We start from the raw sequence: 15,848 nt of genomic DNA on the forward strand, positions 1-15,848 counted from the left end.
TTAGTATATTTCAGTTCCTTTTTCTTGCAACTTTTCTTTGTTCCTGGTGTTCTGACATTCAACTTGGAAGAATTCACTGTTGAACTTCTCAATAAATTTTATCCTCAGTCAGATGGCTACTAAAAATGTTAGGATTTTACATGATCCTGATGCTAGAGAAATAATAGTTAAGAAATTTCCCCAACCTTTTAGTGTTCTGGGAAACTGTTTACTACACACACACACACACACACACACACACACACACACACACACACTCTGCACAAAAGTCATACAACACACCCTTCTTTATAAAGCATGTGTGGTAAAGCCCCCTGTCCATTCCTTCTCATAAGATTTGCCTATGAAAATTGCAGTAAGCCTGTTTTCATCTAAGATCCATGGTCTTATTGTTAACTATTCTGCATAATTATCCTTATGCTCATATGTAATTGTACCTCTTAATTTACAGCGAAGAAGTTTCTCAGCAGATGAAGACCTTTACAGAAATCCACATATGGTCAACATCCAGAGAACAATTGACTTTTGGGTGCCTGGCACCAGTTGACGCATCCACACTACAATCCCCTCATCTAAGGTCCAGGGAACATTACAGGAAGTGTGCAGTGAGAGCTTTCTAGCTACAACAGGGAAGCTCTTCCTATGAATTCTCTACAAAATGACTGTTTAAACAAACCTTAACAAAATCAACACTGTTTAACAGTCTGACTTAGAGGAAATTCTCAAGGGACCCACCATTAGATAAAGAGCTACAAGCAACTAAAAATGAAGGATGAGCCATGTGATTGGTTATCTAATACCAAGTAAACAACCCTACAAACATACATGCAGGTACCCCAGAATGGACTCAACATGGCTTTACATTCTTATGCTTATTATTCATTTGTATGTATATGTAACAAAAATGGTTAAATAAGGGACGGCTCTAAATTTAGGAGGTGGTTGGGTTCGTGGGCATGGGTATTGTAGGAGTGGGTAGAAGAAGGGGGGCAAATGATGCAGTTACATTTTAATTAATACAAAATTAAAGATTTGCCTATGAGCCCTTTGTTCACTGGAGACCAGGCTGTTCCCTTATTATTTGACTGCTGAAATGGGATACAAGGCATCTCATTTCCTGTTCATTGTTCATGAACTAATAGCTGAGATTAAAATAGCTTTTTTTTTAATTTGAAAGAAACTAGTCATAGACACAAACCTTCCCTATACTGTTAACTGAGCCATCCCTTGGTTGCAAAACAATTCGTACCTGTAAATCATCCCACACGTAACTTTCTCCATTTCCTGTACAAGTCGAAGGCAAAAACCTCCCTGTGGCATTAGCCTGAATACACTGAGTCATTACTCATGCTGTTTTTGTCTTTGAAGCTTTCATGCTGAGAAGGGCCCTAGCAATTCAGATGTTTATTTTGCATTATGTTGCTACAATGACAGACAAGACAAACATAAAATGGAACCAAGCTCCAGTTCCCAGTTTTCTTTGTGATCTCTACTTTTCACATCCTCATTTCCCCACATTTAAATAAAGATTCCATCATCTTTAAGATTGAAAACCTATATAGTGTAGTCATTATTATATAGTGTGTAAAGCATATATTGTAGTTTTACTTATGCCTATGACATGGCTGAAGTCTAACTGTAAGTATTTTATTCCTTCTTATCTCCTCTTCTCCAATTATACTAGGTTTTCCATGTTTCTAGTCAAATGGTGTTTTAGGGTTAGGACTGGCTTACAGGTTCAGAGATTCAGTCCAGTATCATCAAGGTAGGAGAATGGCAGCATCTATGCAGGCATGGTGCAGGCAGAGCTGAGAGCTCTGTTCCTTCAGCTGAAGGCTTCTATGAGAAGACTTCCTTTCAGGCATCTAGGATGAGGGTTTTAAATCCCACATCCACAGTCACACACCTACTCCAACAAGGCTACACCTCCTAATAGTGCCACTCCCTGGGCCAAGCATATGCAAACCATCACAAATGGTAAGGTACCAGTGTAGTTAGTATCTATTCAAATACAATTATTTCAATTGTAAGTGTGCATATTGAACAATTGCAATTTAGGTATTTGGCAGATGATCTGGTAAATTCCAGCATGTTGCTGAGAAATGCTACAAGTTCTAGCATATTTTTAGAAATTTTACCACACATAATATTGAAAATCAGATCTCTTCTTTCTTACATTTAATTTACTGAGTGATAAAATCTCTCATCTCTAAATGAGAAGCAGACAAATATCATAACTGGGGAATGTATTCTACTGGAAAGTGACTTAAAAATGACTTTATTTATCTATGACCTTTTACTATGGTGTTTATTAAAAATAACAGGTGATCAATTCGAAGTACACGGAGCTTAAATGGTCAGAAAATAAACCATTATCTATTTCCCAAGAAGGAAAGTTGACCCTCAAGGTATTTTCCCACTTTTTGAAACAATAAGTACTATAGTTAGGTTAAACAATGTGCTAGGGACAGTGGTATACACATTCTATTCATCATTCCACTTAGTCTTTACAAAACCATATGAGGTTCTAATCATTGTCATCCTTGTACTTAGTTTAGGACTCAGTTACTTGAATTTGGAGAACCTATGCATGATACAGAGCTGTGTCTGACTAAGTCCTAGATTCATAACTTCTGTGTTGTAATTTATCTTCTTAGAGATTAAGGAAACCAATGTAAGAACAATAACCTAGTTGTTAGTTTCATATGTTAGAGCATACAAAATTAATACAAACTTCTAGTACTGCATTCCTTTTTTTGTTGGATAGTCTTATTTACATTTCAAATGTCATTCCCTTTCCTGGTTTCCTGGACATGAGTCCCTGATCCCATCCCCCTCTCCTTTTATAAAGGTGTTCCCTTCACCACCCATCCCTCCTCCTCCCCCAACATTTCCCTACACTGGGGGGGTCCAGCCTTTACAGAACCAAGGGCTTCTCCTCCCATTGGTGCCCAACAAGGCCATCCTCTGCTACCTATGCAGATGGAGTCCAGGGTCAGTCCATGTATAGTCTTTGGATGGTGGTTTGTCCCTGGAAGCTCTGGTTGGTTGGCATTGTTGTTCTTATGGGGTTGCAAACCCCTTCAGCTCTTTCAATCCTTTCTCTAATTCTTCCAATGGGAATCCCATTCTCAGTTCAATGGTTTGCTGCTAGCATTCGCCTCTGTATGTGACATGCTCAAGGAATCATTTGATTGTTTAAAACTATCCTTATATTATTTCTTTTGTGTGGTTCTCTTTCATATAGATATAACATTTTAAAAAGCTATGTTTTACTTAGTAAGTATAACAATATACAATAAAAACGCAGTATAACAGAGTCATGACATGCAGTTATAGTTAATGTTTCTTAAAGTTACTTGAAACTCATAACTTGGTATACATGGCATCAGATGACCTGACTTCTGAGATTTATTGTTTTATGACTAGATTAAAGTATCTTTTAAGCATTATCAGTAGATGATGAGTAACACCGAGACCCACAATTGGTCAAGGTACAGAGAATAAGAAATTACAGCATGCTTCACACTAAATGAAACATCTATATTACATAGAGTCCTCAAAGATGCAGCAATGAATGCAGAATAGGGGACAGAAAGAGTATAAGAGCCAGAAGCAGTAGGCGATTACATGGAAACTGTGTCTTTTGAACAAAACAGGGCAGCTGCACATATGAACTTAACAGCAGCTGTTATAGCACACAAGACCAGTAAAAGCTCCAGCCAGACTAAATCCCAATATGGGAGGGAAAGTAGGCATGAAATCCCATCCCTAGTTAAGCAGCTATTGGCAAATGATACCCGCTGACAGTTAAATTTCTTTAAGAGCATAGCCCCAGCTAAGTTGACCGTGCTCTAGTGGAAGGTCACATATCCGGGAATATTTGGCAGTACTAATTGTACTTTATGGCCATTAACAATAAAAAGGATAGAAAGTTGGATGAGTAGGGAAGCAGGTAAATCTGATCAAAATGCTTTTATAAAACTCTCACCTAATAAAAAAAGTTCCATAATAAGTTTTTGCCTTATAGTTAAATTTAAGTTAGCATAGAAAGTAATGGATTTTAATATCTTTGCATATGTTTGCATGTTTGTGTGTATCATAGATCTTTAATTTATCTTTCTTCATTACACCTTCTACTCCTTGCTTTTGCTGCTATGTTTCTTCACCTTAAATAGCTTCACTTCTGTTTTTATGGTATGTGAATACATAATTATGCTTCTTTTAAAATAATATTTTGTAATTCTTTGACAATTTAATGCATTTTGATTACATTCACTTGCCTTCTGCCTCCTCCTCCCAAGCATCCTACAAACTCTCATCTTCCTACAAATATAACTTTGAATATTCTTTTTTTTTTTTCGGAGCTGGGGACCGAACCCAGGGCCTTGCGCTTCCTAGGTAAGCGCTCTACCACTGAGCTAAATCCCCAGCCCCCCTTTTTTTATTTTGATCCAGTCTAATGTATGTTGCCGTATTACCTTTAGGGGTGGGGCCAGACATGGATTATGTGGTTGACCTACAAGGGGTCATATATAATGATATTTTTTAAAAAGGGGGGTGCAGGGTGGAAGGAGACAGGGATGATATACTGAGGGTCAGGAATTTGAACAGAGGTGTGTAGCAATGGGGTATGGGGAACTGGGGGTAGTCAGCAGAAAGTCCCAGATACCAGGAAAGCAAGAGGCTCCCAGGATGTAACGGGGATGAAATTAGCTGAAATGCCCAACAAGGGGGAGGGAGAACCTGTACAAACCATGTCAAGAGGTTAGGCAAGGCATCCTGTTGGGGGATGGGGCCACCCACTCATCTACAAAATTTTAACCCAGAATTGCTCCTGTCTAAAGGAAATACAGTGACAAAGTGTGGAGCAGAGACTGAAGGAAAAGCCATCCAGAGACTGCTCCAACTGGGGATCCATCCCATATACAGACACCAAACCCAGACTGTGTAGTGGATGCCAAGAAGTGCATGACAGGGGCCTGATGCAACTGTCTCCTGAGACGCTCTGCCAGAACCTGACAAATATAGATATGGATACTTGCTACCAAGCATTGGATTGAGCATGGGGACCCCAGTGGAGGAGTTAGGGACAGGACTGAAAGAACTGAAGGGGTTTGCAACCCTATAGGAAGAACAACAATATCCACCAACCAGATCCCCAAAAGCTCCCAGGGGCTAAATCACCACCCAAAGAATACACATGGAGGGACCCATGGTTCCAGCTGCATATGTAGCAGAGGATGGCCTTATCTGGCATTAATGGAAGGAGAGGCCCTAGGCCCTGTGAATGCTTGACGAACCAGGGGAATCCCAGGATGGTGAGGTGGGAGTGTGTGGGTAGATAGGGGAACACCCTCATAGAAGCAGGAGGAAAAGGAATGGAATAGGGAATTTCCAGAGGGGGAAACCAGGAAAGGGGCTAACATTTAAAATGTAAATAAATAAAATATCCAATAAGAAGAAAAGAGTAAAAATCAATTATTAAATTGAAATAGTTTTCCATGTTTGTTTTATAATTCAGCAGGAATATAAAACAATTTTCATTGATTTCATTTCAAGGGGAAGTATTTTTTGCAGCATCGTACTGAGTCAAAGCTACACAGTAAAAAAAAATAGTTAAGAGAATAGGGTCTGGGATCAGTCAAGTAGTTTCTAGCTTTTTCACCATAAGTAAATCACTTATCCTTTCTCTGCCTCTGTTTTTCCCTTGAAAATGGGAAGCATAAGGTTGCATTCATGACATAATCCATGTAAAGTGTCTGGAACAATCTCGGACATAGAGTTACTTAATGTTTTAGCCTTTATTTTCAACCTAGTTTCTGGGAAAAAATCATGAGACATTTGAATTCAAATGCAAAGTTAAATATAATCTTATGACAACTATGTGATCATCATCTTTTGCTGTCCTGCATTTTCCATTTTCTTTAAACAGGTATTTCTGATTTTTACCATGAATGACAAGAAAGTCCCTAGGAAGATAATACCAGATGGTTACTTTTATGTCTTCAGATGTGAAAGAATCAAATAAGAAAGAAGAAAGAAGAAAGGAAAAGTAGATAAAAGACATAGAGAAGAAAAGTCTGAGCTTAGTCTGGTCCTTTCCTTGTTCACTTCTGACCCTTTCCTTCAGCCCCACCTCCTTAGAGCAGTAACAGTGAAACTTCAGGGAAAGGTCAGTCCTGGCTAGAATTAAGTATTCTGAAATGAGATGCAAATCAAAGTGCACTGTGAATTGAAAATTAGAACAAAAATCTCATCTTTTCTGAACCTTAAATATTCACTTTTACTAAATCATGGGGCAAAACAAAGCTATCTTTCCAAAAGCAGACAAAAAAAAATCCCCAAAACACCACCCAAAACAATGAAACAGATAACTAATTCATATAAGGGGGAAATAAACTGATTCTGTATTTAAAAATAATAAAGCAAAACGAAACTTATCACCTCTATAAAAGTGTGTAAGGGTAGCATTGACTTCACTTTCATTCATCTATTCGTTTAACTTTATCTTACGAAAATAGGGGATAGAACCAGGAAAGGTGGCTCGTAGCTTTAGTCCCAGTACCAGGAAGGGAGAGGAAGGTGGATCTGTAAAGTCAAGGCGAGCCTGGTCTACAGAGTTAGTTCCAGGAAGCCCTGTTTTGAAAACCAAAACCAAAACCAAAACAGAATAGTTTTGTTCTCAATTGCTACTTTAAAAATAGACATACTAAAGTTTTACATGACCTGCATACTTTTGTACTTAAACCTATTTAAAGAGAAATCATAACACAGGTTCTAGTTATTTTTATTGGGTTATTAAGACTAAAATCGTTTGATTGTAAATTAGAATTCAGGAGTGCTAGCATTGTGGTATTTATTATAAATAAGTGTCCCAGTTCACACTCAGTTTGGTTAATTTAAACAATTGAAGACTCAGAGTAATTTTCTTTCAACAAGGAAGAATTCATGTTTCCCTAGAAAATAATTCATGTTTTCCCATTTTGTTATAAACATTCACCTTTACATGAACCAGAAACTGTCTTTACTTATTATAAACAGAAGGAATTCCTATATACCGTTGTAAAATGTTATCTATAAATAAATGCTGGGCTAGGACATAAGGGAACTTAATCAAAATTCCACATTGCTTCAGGGTAGTTATATGTGAAATGAAATTTCTATTGTATTGAATGTTTCACTCTATAAATATTTATTTATTTTCAAAATTGGCAACGTATTTGAAAACTTTAATTGGTCTATACTCAAAATCACTGGAGACAAAGAAAATTTGCTTTCACAAGACATGGACTTATTCTTTTCACATAGAGTAGTTCTTTCAAGTGATAATGAAATTTTATGTGAAGTGGAGCCATCCCAGATATGGTCCTAATAACTTAATTAGGAAAAATTAATCAAGAATTCATCAATCATTTTGGTCACTGTACCTTTTTTCTCTGATTTGTCAGAAACTTTTCCTCCAATGGGAGAGTAAGTAGTATCCATAGACTCGGTCCCTGGGTTCCCATTGCTAATTCCATTCGCATAGATCTGTCCAACTGGTTGCAACTGCCACGTCAGGCCAAACAAGTGTACTGCTGCAAGAAAACAAGCGTATATTAACTCATTCTGACTCAGTTAGAAGGCTGCTAAACCAGCTCTCTTTCTGCACCTGAAAATGTTTAGTAAGAGGTCTTTTAATTAAGCCAATGGACTATGAGTTTTATATCTATATTTACAGATATAGCTATTTTCTCAAGTAGCTGGTATTAAAACACTGAGGTGAAAGTTATCCTAAAGGTTGTTTTAGAAATTGGAGGATTAGTTAATCAATTACAGGGGGATTGCTCTCAGTTCCTTGGGGCTGTGCTCATGTCCGTTTCCATTTTTCTTAGTCATGTAACTCTAGTTATAACAGAAACTACTATAGGATAATGTGGATATGACCAAGCCCAGTTAATCAACAGGGTCTCAAGGGATAGAGTGAGGATTAAAGAAAAAAAGACGATTAGACAATACTATAGTATGACTCCAGCAAGTTTAATTTTTCCCAGTTTGCTTTTATATTATTCTAGGTACACACAAAGAATAGGGTCAGTTCTAGGTCAAAGAACAAACAAAGCATAAACAAAATAGTCAAGGAACAAACAAGGCAATAAAAAAAGTCCCATGGTCACTGTATCTAGGGATTTAACAAGATGATCAAAATACAAGGAACACATTCCTCAGCTGTATTCATCTTCAGCCTTGACCTTGTCCTAGCCCAATGCCAAATTATTGCTTGAGCTTACATTCTTGTCCTAGCGCAATGTAAATATTCTTGCCAATACCCTTGAAGTGGCGCCAAGAGATCTCCACATGGATAGAAAAGTATCAACACAGGAGAACTTCCTTATGAATCCTATTTGACAAATATTTACTGTCTGCCTAGTAAAATTAGGTGCTTTATAATTGCTACAGGTATCAAAATCTAGATGTCTATTAGGGTAGGATTTGGTAGTATTACAAATATAAGATAGTCATAATGCTATGTAGAAGAATTGACATAATGTAGCTTTAATTTTCTATCCGAAGACTAAGAAATATTTCATATTATCATTATGTAGGACTATGATCACACATGTATTTTGAATGAAAATATTAAAACGTAATGAATTTTGTGCAAGGTAATGTGGCATTATTAATAAAAGCAAAACAAAACATGAATATAACAAAACATTAAATTTTTACTTGTTATTTGTTTCAAAAATTTAGTTTCTATTGTCCATAACAGTATCTGATAATAATATTCTAAAGTTACAATCTATATAATTGGTGTATGATTATCTGGTGGTATATTAATAGGGCAAAATTACATAGTTACTAAAATCATATTGAAGATGTCAAACAACTACCTGGGAAATATTCATGAATCATCAAATGAAAATACCAGGCACCCCAAAACTATGAATTATATAATCTGAATTGTGTTAACGTGTGTGACTGTGTATTCATATCTAGAAAAAGAATGTGTTGGAAGTAACATATTAATGGTTTGGGAGCTTATGAATGATTTTAATTTTCCTCTAAATGATTTGTACATTTTCTATTTTAAGACAAATGGATTAAAAATAAGTTAAATTTAGCTAGATTGATGAAGAATGACTTTACAGAGGAATTACTATTAGAGATAGATATTTATATTTATGTCGTGCTTTGAAGCATGACAGAGATGGCCTAGGATGAGGTTCCCCTGAAGAAAGTACGGCTTTGTAATGTACAGAATGGGCTTGAAGCAAAAAAAGTCGTTTTGGCTCATTGGAGCTTAGCTTTGGAAATAATGGATGGTAAAGCCAGAATGGTAGCTTTGAGGCTATATTTTAGAAAACTATGAGTGCCACACTTAGATATTTACATTTAATTTATTAAGAAACAGAAAAATAATTATTTTTCTAAGAAGATTATATGGTCAGTTTTCATTAGGGATTTAAATTTGATAGCAAATGGCATTATTGGATGTTTCAAGGCAAGTGAATAATATCAAAATATGTTTTGCAGAAAGATAAATATAATCATGCAAAACAATTTAGTGGGAAATGCAAAATATGTATCAAAGACACAAATTGGAGTGGATTTTCATAATGTAGGTGAAAAATAGTTTCTCAACTAAGGTGTTATTGTAAGAGTCTCAATTATTTACAGTAAGAAGTCAATAGAGGTTCATTAAAAGGAAATTGTAAATTTAGTAATGCCTGTTGTACTTGAGGCTCAGGGAACATTGCGGAAGAATGAACTAAAAAATTGTAAGGGTCAAAGGATCTGGGAGTTTGTTTTGATAGTGTGTCTCCTAGAAATATCATGCATGCATATAGGCATACTAAGAGATCTATTTGTGTGGGGCAGTGAAAGACACCCTTGTTCCCAGTTGAGGAGGTTTGAACCCTGGAGACCCCGAAAGAGACGGTAGGAGCTTTGCCTGACTATCAGGAAGCCAGGCAGGTCACTGGTCTGAAGCCCTCCATAAATTTGTGACCATCAGTCTTGTAAGGGCAATGCCCCAAGACCCTTTGCAGGTAAAGAATGTAACCACAGGTCAAGTAGGCTCATGACAGATCTCCGTTATAATGAGATACCTAAAGTCCTGGAGGCTTAGCCAATGAAGCTTCCTTTCCCAGACTTTCCTCCCAGCAAAAGGTATTTAATCTTACCTCCATTTTGAGAAATGGGAATGATTTTACTCATCCATTTCCCACCATGACAATAAATGCCTTGAAACCATAGACTGCCTCTTTCATGGCATCCACTGTGGGGAGCGATAGAGAAGACCTGTGCCTATAGAGCTGCCAGAGGTCTCCCTGTGCTCCCAGCAGCACCCACCACCAAGTCCAAGCCCACCACCACCAACCAGTCAAGACAAAGACTCTCGCCGGGGTACCAGCTGGAGCTTCCCATTTTCCCCCTCAGCCCTGGGCTAGATCCAGCCCTGCAGGCCCCCATTTCATTCTCAGCTCTTCCTTGGCACTCCAGCAGCATCTGGATGGCCAAGAGCCTGAGAACCAGACGGTTCTGCCTCCTTGCAGGCCGGGAACCTCCAAGCCAGCTCCGGCTGTGTCCCATGCCTCAGGCCCTCAGACTGCACTTGCCACTGGCGTAGTGTCCCATGGCTTCTCACAACCTGACGCCAGACACACACAGCTGCAACATGGGATAAGAGCAGTCAAACTTCCCGCATCCTCCCTCCCAGAGAGGCTGGAGCCCTGTGGTTGAGCGGACACGGGACCCCAGTAATCCCACATATTTGTCATTTGAATTAATGGGAAATTATTTTTAAATGGTTTTGATTTACAGCCACAATAACTGAAAAAATGGTGGATCCACTAAAATATTTAGGGGATTCTTCGCTTAGCTTATAAGTGATTATAGCTAGATCTGTATTTAATTGATAACTAGTTGAAAAGACGGTTTTAGGCAGGATGAGTGGAATGAAGTAATTCATCCCTAGAGAAATGGAGTTCCCGGGACTGGAACAACAACAACAACAGCAACAACAACAACAACAACAACAACAACAACAACAACAACAATAATGCTTTGTACAAGATGTTTGATGTTAGAAAATAATATTAAATCTAAAATCAAATTGTAAAAACATGTATGCACAGAGTCAAGAGTAGAAGTTATGAGAGTGAATGAGGCCACTGGAGAGAATGTTAGAATAATGTCCAGGGCAGAAATTCACAAACTCTACCAAAAGGCAAAAAGAAAAAAGTAAACCTGTCTTTAACTTCAAATTTTTCAAACCTTATTTTTAATGATGGTGCTTAAACACTTTAACCTCCTTTGTAGCTCACCATGCACCAGATGTAGTGGAAAGGAAAGGATACGGGGAACTGGACCTGCTTAGGAAGGGTCTTTGCAGCATCTCCTATCTGTGTGGTTTGGAAATGTGCAGTTCAATTTACAGGTTAGCAGTAGTAGCTCGATCCACTCCCAAACACTTCAAGGATACATCAGCAGTTTAGTTCTGTAGAGTCAGATAGCAAACAGGAATCGGCAGTGGTGGGACTACCTAGCAGAGACAGCCAAGCCTCAGCCTTGGCTTGAGTCAGCAGGAGGGACCCAGAGGAACACCAGAAGTTCTCAGCTGTGACTCTCAGGGGGAGCGAAGATCAGGGAAGATGAGAGACCCACAAACACTGCACAGCTAGCTGTACCAGCAAACCTAGGTCTCTGTCATTCCACGGAGTCCTATTTATACCCAACAAACATCATGTGTCCTCCATGAGCCTTGTTTCAGCATGGTTCTTGCCTCGGCATGTGCATCCAATCAGCTTGAGTCCTCGGAAGCTTCAAGAAATTGCAGAACACCACCAAAAGGTTCTTGGTGTGTTTCTCTCTGTGTAGCTCAACTAAGCAATGTAGGGAGGGCAAATACATGAAGGTTGTTTGCAAAGAATCCTTCTTCACGTCCTTTCACATGCTTGCCTTAGTAGAACACGCTTGCGTCTGCTACAGCAAAACATTCCATCAAGCAACTGTCTGACCCTTTCACACCTGTGTCAACTTTCATGCATTTGCCCCAGCAAAACACCATCCAACTGATGTTCCGAACAGTCTTTATGTTCCCACTTCACCTGTTCATAAACCATCTCACGTTTTTCTTCATGTTGTTAGGGAAACTTTGAGAATTTAATTTGTACTTCTATCACTCATATATATCACGTGAGTGGGTGACTAAAACTAGACACTAGCCAGAGAGTCCATTTAAAAATCATTCATCTACTTTAAGTTGAAGCTAAAGAGATTTCTAACATGTTATTTCTAAGTTATCTTTAAAACTTTGAAGCATTTAATTGGTTTTTCCCTTTTCTTTGAATCAAAGCCAGAGCTGCTTGATAATTTTTCTTTCAATTAATGGAGACAATTGACACTAAAGGATAATGGTTTTGAGGAATATATATCCTATTGATTAAGCTATATTATTTGCCATTGCTGAGGTTTCTTGGCCAAAGGACATGCAATTTGGTTACTATTATTGTCTAAATTCAAGGTATTTAGATGTTTATCACTATGTTAGAAAGTTTGATATATTCTGGTTCCCAAAATAATTTTTAAGTTATTGATATTACAAATCATATTGAAATGCATTTCATTTCCTTGGTTCAATTATTTTTGTGAAATTAGATTGACCATTTATAACAGAAGGCATAATGAGTGTCATTTTGAAGACCAAAAGAGCTATTTTATATACTTATTTAAGTTCAACCAGTTTCCTGAGGGCATGAGAAAATGAGAAAAAATATGTGTGGAAAGACTGTCATTTTAAAATATGTTAGAGGAGGATTTATTTTTTACTGTCAGAATACATAGGCTGCTTCAAACCAATCAAGGCTGATACAGAGGTAAGGACACATTAGTAGAACATTCTGTAGCAGCAATGAAGCTTTATAATTTTTTAAGTATATTATATGTTGCCTAGGGAGCAAGCTGTTTAGAATATATATTTGTGTGAGTATAGAATGAAAGTTAATTACTTGTTACAGATCAAGGGTACCAAGGCAAGGTGACTGACCTTCTCCTCTTCCAAATTGAATTTCCATATGGTGAATTTTGAAAGAAATACAAACAGTGCATTTATATGCAGAAAGACTGTGACCACTAAAGGACTCCAGAATTATATTAGAAACAATCATAGTTTACCTATACAAAGGCAATCAATAAAAGTATGCTAATTTGTGATTTTTGTCAATATAGCCCTAGATGTTTTGGCAGTAGTTTATTGGCATGTAGGGATTATCTTTTGATTTGGGAAAATTTTCAAAATATGTGCCAAGCAATGTTGGAGATGCAGGCATAAAATAGAAGAAACTGGAAATTATTATATTATGTAACTTATATTGAGAAATACAAAGACTACATTTTATATATATATTGAATCCAGGCCTTAGTGTATGTGTGCATGTGGACACACACACACACACACACACACACACACACACACACACACAGCTAAAATGGATAGTAGACATAAACAATCCATATAGCCCTATTAACATGTATTGGCTGACATCTTTGGAAAGAAGATGATTAAAAAGAAGATGAATCAAATCCTTTTGACTGTCTTAAACCCAAGTATTGTCATCTGAACCAACTATATAGAATTAAGGCAAGAACTAGACAGCAATTTTAAGTTATATTTATTTGTTAATTAAATAACTATTTTGTGCAAGGAACTTTTTTATTTTACTGTTCAGAGTTATCCAGAAAGTGGTGATGGATTAAGATAAACCAAGGAAATATGTAGTATAATATAAATGATGAAGTAAAATTTTTATGGAAAAAGAGAAGAAGCACAAAACGAGATAGTTTTAGGAAGTTATAGGTTCTAAGAGGGAAAATATAGGTGTTGTTGGTATCAGGAACCAATCAGTGTTTTGGTCAGTTGCAGATCGCCTCCAAACCCAGCGGTGACGTCATCCATAGGCGACAGGAAACCGCGCATCTGTTACTCTGGCAATTGGCAATTGTCTTACATTCCCAGCATCCATTTGGTTTACTTCCCGCCTTTACCTGCGAGTAGTTATGTCACAGCCCAAATAAAAGGCAGACCCTTCCTGACCTTCGCCCCTTCTCTCTATTAATCCCCTTTTGTCTCCATTGCCACCTCCCCCAACAATAAACTTCTCACGTGGAACTGCATTGGCCTGGTGTGGTCTATCCAGACATGAGGCGCAATTCTATCACAACAGGTATAGGTGCCGATAGTTAATATTGTCAATATTACAAAATCTAGAATCACCTAAGAGACAAGCCTCAGATAATTACTGTGAGGAATTACCTTCTAAAATTAGCCTCTGGGTATACTTGAAGGGATTATCTAGATTAAGTTAATTGAGACCAGAAGACCTAGTTTAACTGTGGCTGACATCATTATAAGGGCTCGAGTCCTGCTCTGAATTTAAACAAAGAATGAAAGCTGAGAACCTAATCATCTCCCTTTGCTTCCATACTGCAGATCCAATGTGATTCCCACTTCTCTTACTATCCTTTCACTGTCTTGATGAAATATATCATCTAACAGAGGCCAACGTTTTCTGCCATATGTTGTTTTTGCCAGTTGGTTTATCATAGCAACAGGGAAAGCAACTAATACAGGGCTGTCAAAAAGGGGTTCTTAGGGATGGTGGCATTTGACAATACAGAGTGGGTGATGCAGAGGCATCGTGAATATCTAGAGCAGAGTTGCTCAACCTGTGTGTCATGACCCCGTTGGGATGGCATATCAGATATTTACATTATAATTCATAATAGTAGCAAAATTACAGTTCTGAAGTAGCAACAAAAATAATTTTATGATTAGGGTTTACCGCAACATGAGAAACTGTATTAAAGGATCACAGCATTAGGAAGGTTGAGAACCATTATCTATAACAAACCCTTTCAGATAGAGAGAGTAGAGATACAAAAGTCTCTGAAGGATTACATGCAATCTGTGAGGAGCATTAAATTGCTCAGTGTGAGGCCAGTCAGGAAAAGTAGTAGAGAAAGTCATGCCCGTAATCACTAGTCCCATAATCCTGTTATCTCAGTGGTCTAACCTACTTCTCAGCTGGTCATCAATAAAGAAATAAACAGAAACTGATAAAGTTAAATTTTCACAAGTAGTGCTCCAAATGAGTTAAAGTAGACATAAATATAGTACTTGATTCAAAGCAAGATTAAAGTTGTTGCTCTTAATGATGTATACACAAATGTACATACTTAGAAAGGAGGCAGACTCTAGCCAGCTCTCCGTGGGTTACTACTTACTTTGTATTTTAGTGAAATCCACTGACTAGATAGAACATGTATGCCAATTCAGATCATCCTAGAGTAATGTCTTCTCAACAGATTAAGAATGACAGTTCCTAATGGTCCTTTAACAAATGTTCCCTGCTGCTCAGCACCATACAATTTGTAATTATTAGATCTCTTTTATCCAACTGTAAAGAGCTATGCCCTGAAATCACAAGCTCATTACAAAGTTAAGTTTACAATTGGAATAGCATGCTGTTTCCTGTTGCCAAACACAGTCCATAGCCAAACACGGGCCTAAGCTATTCAGCTTGCATATCTTATATCTAAGTTGAAAAGCAGAAATCCTTCTTGCATATTTCTATAGAGTGGATCAAGTTACTACATATATACCTTTGCAATGTCTGTTAGGAAGTTGAACTTTGTTTCCCTTAAATGAGCCTGTTGGTATCTAGCAACATAACTTATAATGCTCCTTCACTGTACCCCCTTCAAGAAACACACAACTACAGTATTCAGACCATAGAAATGTTTTAGAAATAAATGCAAGTTGGATAAGTTAGGTCTGTGTTTTCCAATAGCCACTTGATGCA

General features: G+C 37.5%; 1 protein-coding gene across 8 annotated transcripts in view; it reads right to left on the reverse strand.

Annotated features, from left to right (window-relative positions):
* Positions 1-15,848, reverse strand: part of Tenm1 (teneurin transmembrane protein 1) — an 889,770-nt gene that overhangs the window by 318,705 nt on the left and 555,217 nt on the right. For 6 of the 8 annotated variants that reach the window (XM_063280507.1, XM_063280510.1, XM_039100429.2 and 3 more), the window contains one exon: positions 7,431-7,580. In XM_063280507.1, the coding sequence (XP_063136577.1) occupies positions 7,431-7,580 (150 nt within the window). The remainder of the gene's footprint in view (positions 1-7,430; positions 7,581-15,848) is intronic. The other 2 variants (XM_039100433.2, XM_063280511.1) reach the window with 1 other exon arrangement.

Source organism: Rattus norvegicus, chromosome X (genome assembly GCF_036323735.1).
Source record: "Rattus norvegicus strain BN/NHsdMcwi chromosome X, GRCr8, whole genome shotgun sequence".
Classification (NCBI taxonomy): Eukaryota; Metazoa; Chordata; class Mammalia; order Rodentia; family Muridae; genus Rattus; species Rattus norvegicus.